Below are 6,777 nucleotides of genomic sequence, written 5' to 3'. Positions count from 1 at the left end.
GTCCACGAAGGAGATGGTCCCCAGGACCCAGCACCCATTGTTCCCCACAGGTTCTGGGATCCTGAAATGAGGGACTTCTGAGGCAAGCCCAGATTTCTCTCCCCTTCTCAGTTTCCTCCATTGCCACACCCCTTTCCATGCTGTTTGCTTCCCAGGGCTAAGTCCAACTTGGGCCTCTCCCTGGGAGTCCACCATGCTGGTCAAGGTCACTCATCAGCAGAGCTCCCAGGAGGCAGGCGGAACCTTGTAGAAGTAGAGCCCACAAGGGACCAACCAAGAATTCCCTCTCACTGTCCCAAGCCCAGAAGCCACCACTGACTGCACAGACCAGCTCTGGAGGGACACTCCTTCAGTGAAGAGGCACAAGGGTGTGTGGCTCCTGCAATAAGCTTTTCTAGCTCTAATCTCCTTAGGGTTTTCTTGCTGGGATTTCTGAGGCTACAACCAAGCCTTGCCTCCAGAGTTACTGCTTCTTATTTTTTTTACGGCTGAAGAATAGACACACAGGTCCCTTTCTCTGTTCCTCAGGTTCAGCTGAGTCAGGCTGACTATTTCAAAAAGAGCTTAAAGGAAAACAAGAAGGAAATCATTATAGAAACCACAAGCAACACAGAAGTGGTAATGTCCAAAGTGCAGGTTTCCTATTCTGAGGATAATGTTAAAACCAGTGAAAAGCTCACCAAGTTCCACATTCCTCGATCCCGAGAAAACTCCAGACCTAATTGTGCTGGCATAACGTAATGGGCCCCTGGCCTGACCGTTCCTCTCAGCCTCTGGCCATGTGAATCTCCCAGGCCAATTAGGGTGGCACTGTCATCTAAGTGTATCTTTTACCTTTAAACTCCAACTTTCCCAAAATTAGAGTTTATTTTCTGGGTTTACCCCTAGAGTCTCTCCCTATAACACCTACCCTCCATCACTGTCCTGGGTAGTGAAGCATCTTTAATTGCCCATAAATGATCTCAGATTTTCAGCTTCAACCACCTAAGGATTCTTCACCAAATGAGACTCTTCTCCGCAAAGGACATACGAACAAATGAACCAGTGGGCTTCCAAAAATCCATATTATGTGTAATAACGCCTTCTTCAAACATCCACCTTCAGATCCCTTCAAAAGAGTTAGCTTTGTGCTGGGCTGGGGGAAATGCCAGGAGCAAATGCCTAGGAGACATTCCCTTCCACCTGCAAAAAGAATTCATTTGCAATGAAAGTAAGAACTAACTACTGCTTTTAAGTTAACAATTGCAATCACAGAATGAAGTTCCGGGTGAAATTCTGACCTATCGCCAAGGGGTATCACGAAAGAACAGAAACAACTCCCACTGCTCTGACAAGTCCTTGAATTAGCCTCCTCCGAATTTGGTCGTCAACGAAAGCCAAGATTTTGGGGACGTCCCAACAACTGTGTTGCAACTGGTAGAAGACAGTTACAGCCAGCCCGGAAAGTTGGAGAATAAAAAATAAGGGTGAACGTTGTAGTTGGGCAGAGTCTTCGCTTTCTCTGATCCATGACTCATGCCGGTAGCCGTCGTTGCCCTGGGAAACCAGGAGACGCCTTGACTCGTGCGTCTTGTATCTATAGAAACGACAACATGGCGGCGGTGTGAGTTCTGAGCGTTGGTCCCACCGACCGGGCGAGCTGCGCGAGTAGCCAGGGAAGGTATCTGTCTTAAGAGACCGTCTCCTTTGGGAAGTCGTGACGGGGTCCCCTCAATATCCGTCGGAGAGCCCCGAGGGACTAAGACGTGGGCGAGATCAGCCTGGAGATCTCTTAGAGGATAGTGAAACCGCTCCAAGTATATTTTATTTCTTCTTGGCAGCCCGCCACTTTTTACACTGGTCATCTTAGGAATTTTTAGATTGGGAATTAGGCAAATAAAGGAAGCTGCTGACTTTGTTTTTTTTTAAGGTTCTCAAGATATAAAGAGACGAAAAACAGCACCACCCTTGCCCAGTGTCCTCGCAATGATTGCAGTCTGTGGAAGAGTAGCACATGCTAGTGTGGAAATTATCATTGTTAATTATAGTAACAAAGGTTTGCCTAGGGCTTTTTCAAATTCTCTGTTTCTTTCAAGCTTAAAGTCAATTTTGTGAAATAGGATAACCTTCATTTTACAGGTGAAGAGACTGAGGCTTGAGGAGATGGAGAAATTTGCCCATCTCAAATGAATCGGAGCAGATGCTGGAACCCCACTTTTCTTGCTCCAGGACCAGTTCTCACTTCCCTAAGCCCTAAGCCCTAAGCCCTGGTCTGGACCAGCTTTCTACCCTGTTATCTCTCTTTTTTTTTCTACAAATGTTGATCAGAGATTTTTTTTTTTTTTTCAGAGTCCAGAGGCAGAGGCTGTTTGTAGAATGCCCTACAGTTACAGGCATTACTGAGTCAGGGAAGTACTACAAAGCCACCCAACAGCAGAAAAGTAATGGGGCCTTCCTCCCTGTCTCACCAGCTTGCATCTCTCTGATTCCATCTGAATATTCACTTCCAATTGAAGGTAGGAGCCTTGCCTGTCCTGTCTGATGCCTAGCACTGGTACATAGCAGGCTTTCAGTAAATGCCTTGTGAATGAATGAATGAGTGAATGTAAGATAGTCCCCTTTGGAGGGTTTGGTTGCTATTGTTTAGTTGCTCTGTTATGTCTGACTCTTTTGTGACCCCAGGGAGCCCACCAGGCTCCTCTGTCCATGAGATTTCCCAGGCAAGAATACTGGAGTGGGTTGCCATTTCCTTTTCCAGGGGTTCTTCCCAACCCAGGGATTGAACCCACATCTCCTTCTTGGCAGGCAGATTCTTTACCACTGAGCCACCAGGGAAGCCCCTAGACAGTTTAGACTTGTTGCCAATTAGGGAAAAAGTACATCAACAGAATCTTTTGGTCTGGATGAATGGTGAGAAGGGTATGGGAGAGTGTCTGATGGAAGTGGGGAAATTTCTAAAGGGCGACCATACAACTGTTTCCTAAAGCAAAATATGTTATAATAAGGGGCTGAACCTCAAACTTGAAAATAAATAATTTCAGGCCAAATAAAAGATGACTCACATCTAATCATAAATTGTTATAAGGATTAAAATACACGTGAAGGACTTACAGCACTGCTTGGCACATGAGAAGTTCTCAGTAAGCATTCTTAGAAGTTATTATTTTTGAAATTGTTATTCAAAGAGGTGGGGGAAGATACTGAGTAATCTTAAAGATGCACATATGTTCAAAAAAGAAGTACATTGATGCTTTCAAATATGGTAGCCATACCTGGGCATATGTGCAGAAGGAAGGGGGATTTGAGATGGAGCCAGAGCCAGTTTGGGATCCTTGTGTGTCCAAAGCAGGGCCAAGAACCCTTTTGAGCATTTGTTGGAAGCTGTGGACACTCTCCCTGGAAAAGAGCCCCCTACCCATGAAATTTGCATATAATTTGCCTATAACATTTGCATATAATTTCCAGACACAGCCTCTGCTTTAGAGGTTGATTCATTTATCCTTGGATTGAATCATCATTTCAGTGAAGGCTTCCTTTAAACCTGGATTAAAAGCAGAGACATTACTTTGCCAACTAAGGTCCGTCTAGTCAAGGCTATGGTTTTTCCAGTAGTTATGTATGGATGTGAGAGCTGGACTATAAAGAAAGCTGAGTGCCGAAGAATTAATGCTTTTGAACTGTGGTGTTGGAGAAGACTCTTGAGAGTCCCTTGGACTGCAGGGAGATCCAACCAGTCCATTCTAAAGGAGATCAGTCCTGGGTGTTTATTGGAAGGACTGATGTTGAAGCTGAAACTCCAATACTTTGGCCACCTGATGCAAAGAGCTGACTCATTTGAAAATACCCTGATGCTGGGAAGGATTGAGGGCAGGAGAAGGGGACAACAGAGGATGAGATGGTTGGATGGCGTCACCAACTCAATGGACATGGGTTTGGGTAGACTCCGGGAGTTGGTGATGGACAGGGAGGCCTGGCGTGCTGCGGTTCATGGGGTCGCAAAGAGTCAGACACGACTGAGCGACTGAACTGAACAGGATGTGTACTGATAGAGAAAACTCGGAAGCCCAAGAAGCCTTCAGTCTCATTTGCCTTTTCTTTGTTCCTTATTTCTCTTCCCAGAGGAGGCCAGCCATGTTCAGAGGCAACAAGTAGAGAGTAAGAGCCAGGTAAAAGCAATGCATATGCTTCAGTGACACTCACTGGGGACTTACTGAGAAACGCCACGTGTGGCTATGGAGAAATGCCAGTGCTGCAGGGGCCTCATCCCCAGTTCCCTTTCCCAAATGGCCTTTCCTGAATGGTGAGCCTCTAGGCTCCCAGACAAAGCCCTGGGTCTTGTATTCAGGCTCGTTCCTCACGTGCCACTTCACACCTGTTGCCAGAGCTCGGAAGCAGGCAACTCCTCCACGATCACAGTGCCCATGGTGAGTCTTCTCCACTGACGTCTCTTTCTCATGCCCCTCCTGTCTCCTCTCTGATCTCTTTCCAGCTCCCGACTGGCAGGAACTCTTGGCTTAGCCAGAGAGCTTCCTTCGGACTTGTGTTCCCAGCACCCGATGCTCATTGAAGCAGCCCTCAGCCTCCTCATGAGGACTAGGGACAGTGGGGACTGCACCATGAACTCCGGATCGTGCCTGAGTGCCAGCACGGTGGCCTTTCCCACCATCACTGGCAGCAGCATGGCCATGAGTGCCTACAGCAGCAGCAACGCCAGTGCCTTTGTGAGGATGCCTGTGGGGCCAAGTGGGGTGGATGGGCAGCAGTGCAGCAGGGGTCAGAGTCTGGGAGCACCCCTCTCTCCTGTCCCAACCACATTACTAGATGCTACATACACAGAGCCCCAGGCCAACTGGAGCAGTGGCAGCTGTGAGCATGACGGCGGAGAGAAGAATGTTGGGGAGATGGGAGTTTGCAGCTGATAAGAGTAGCCTGTAGTTCTCTCTTCCTTCGAAAAGCTCTTCTGATCTTGATGCCTAGGGCTTTGCGTTTGTCCAGTGGGTGGATGTTGTCTGCTTTTTTGCAGCTCTCAGGGTTCTCTCTGTGTGACAGCACCGGGTCAGGGTGGCCAGTGCTCATCTAGGGAGGTAACGTAGGTGTCTGACTGCATTTTGTGCAGCGTGTGTCTGTCATGTGGGAGTTCTTGGGTTGCCTTAGATGTGATGGTGGTTGCATTTGCCTCCCTGTGGACCATGGTCATCTCTCCCCTGCATCTGTGCCCTTCCAGGCCAGTTTGCACACAGATTCATTCACTGCCCTTCCCCACTCCACTGTGAGTTAGCTGGAGACTGAAGGTGGGAGGAGGGGAGAAGCCCAGGTCTGTCTCTTCTTCCCTCCCTGCTTTTGACAGTGTCTCGGTCGGCATCTCGCTGTGACTCCCATCGGCACCAGACAGTGCTCTGGGTTCTAAGAACCCCACCTCTTCCCCTAACTTGTATACAGTGACACCTTCTTTTTAAAATTATATTAAATTAATTTGTTTCTTTCTGGCTGTGCTGGGTCTTTGTTGCTGCACGTGGGCTTTCTCTAGTTGCAGTGAGCAGGGGGCTACTTTTCGGTGTGGTGCATGGGCTTCCCATTGCAGTAGTTTCTCTTACTGTGGAGCCCATGTTCTAGGTGCACGGGCTTAGTAGTTGCGGCATACGGGCTTAGTTGCTCCTCCACATGTGGAATCTTTGCAGACCAGGGATCAAACCCATGTCCCCTGCTTTGGCAGGCTGATTCTCAACCACTGGACCACCGGGGAGGTCCCTGGTGGCAGCTTCTTGATATTGTTAACTTTGAGGTTACTTCACTAGCCCCTGGTTGTGTATTGAATTCCTTAAACACCCAGAGGGGCTTCTGTTTTTCTGGTTGGACTCTGATTGATGCATCAACTGATGTTTATAATAAATGACCCTCGGTCACCCATGTCACCTTTCCTCCGTGGGCAGTTCGGACCATCTGACACTCTGTATATTTTGAAACTGAGATGTAAGCTCCAAGACAGAAAGGATTTGATGGTCTCGTTCACTATTATAGGCCTGGCACTAACCTCTACAGTGTCTGGCGCATCATAGGTAGTGAAACACATATCTGTTAAACACATACGTTTATCCTTTGTTGTTGCTCAGCTGCCAAGTCGTGTCTCCACGGACTGCAGCACGCCAGGCCCCCTTTATATAATGATATAAAAACAATCCTTGGTCAAAGCTAAAGGAAAATGGCAGTGAATTTACATTCACTGCAATGAATGGTAGGAAGAGGCACCTGGTTCCTCCTCCCGCCATCTTGCTGCCCCAGAAGTTGTCCATTCCCTTCCCTCCTCAGATAATTAAGGGTTAAGGATCAGCCTACGAGAGGATTTGCTGTTACAGACAGGGAGTGTTGGTACAGTAAATGTCTAGCATCCTTAGAAGTGCTTGGAGTGGCCTCAAAGCCAAGGCATTGGGTGTGGGTTGGCCCCAGGTAAGTTGGCTTTGTCCTTTGCTCCACCAGCTAGATGAGGGATGGGAGAGGAAATGGTGAGAAGGCAGCAACTGAACAGAGCAGTGTCTGAGGGCACACAGCGGACAGAACTGGCCAGCTAAGGCTGCTGAGTGTGCTGGGTTAAGGGGCCAATAGAGCGGTCCAGGGACTGCTTCAGGGGCAGTATCTCAGGGAATCTAGTTGGAAAACCATTCCAGTGACCTCAGAAGAGATAATATCAGACTCCAGGGCTCCCTGCCTCTCACCTTCTCTCTCCAGACCATCCCCTTTGGGGCAAGGAGTGGTGTAATTCATTACCTTCTGGAGGTGGGGAGATCTTAGCCCATTCTCTGG

General features: G+C 48.2%; 1 protein-coding gene across 8 annotated transcripts in view; it reads left to right on the top strand.

The window, feature by feature from the left end:
* The first annotated feature begins 1,574 nt into the window (after positions 1 to 1,574).
* The window catches only part of CFAP65 (cilia and flagella associated protein 65), a 39,468-nt gene continuing 34,265 nt past the window's right edge, over positions 1,575 to 6,777 (top strand). For 7 of the 8 annotated variants that reach the window (XR_006058848.2, XM_060411312.1, XM_060411311.1 and 4 more), the window contains exons 1-4: positions 1,575 to 1,660; positions 2,329 to 2,495; positions 4,099 to 4,145; positions 4,469 to 4,700. Coding sequence is in view for 7 of the 8 variants with exons in the window: in XM_060411312.1 (XP_060267295.1) it covers positions 4,536 to 4,700 (165 nt within the window). In the remaining variant the exon portion in view is untranslated. The remainder of the gene's footprint in view (positions 1,661 to 2,328; positions 2,496 to 4,098; positions 4,146 to 4,468; positions 4,701 to 6,777) is intronic. The other variant, XM_027965200.2, reaches the window with a different exon arrangement.

The sequence above is a fragment of the Ovis aries genome, chromosome 2 (genome assembly GCF_016772045.2).
Source record: "Ovis aries strain OAR_USU_Benz2616 breed Rambouillet chromosome 2, ARS-UI_Ramb_v3.0, whole genome shotgun sequence".
Taxonomy (NCBI): Eukaryota; Metazoa; Chordata; class Mammalia; order Artiodactyla; family Bovidae; genus Ovis; species Ovis aries.
The sequence above is the reverse complement of the archived record's forward strand: the minus strand, read 5'-3'. Positions and strand labels throughout refer to the sequence as shown.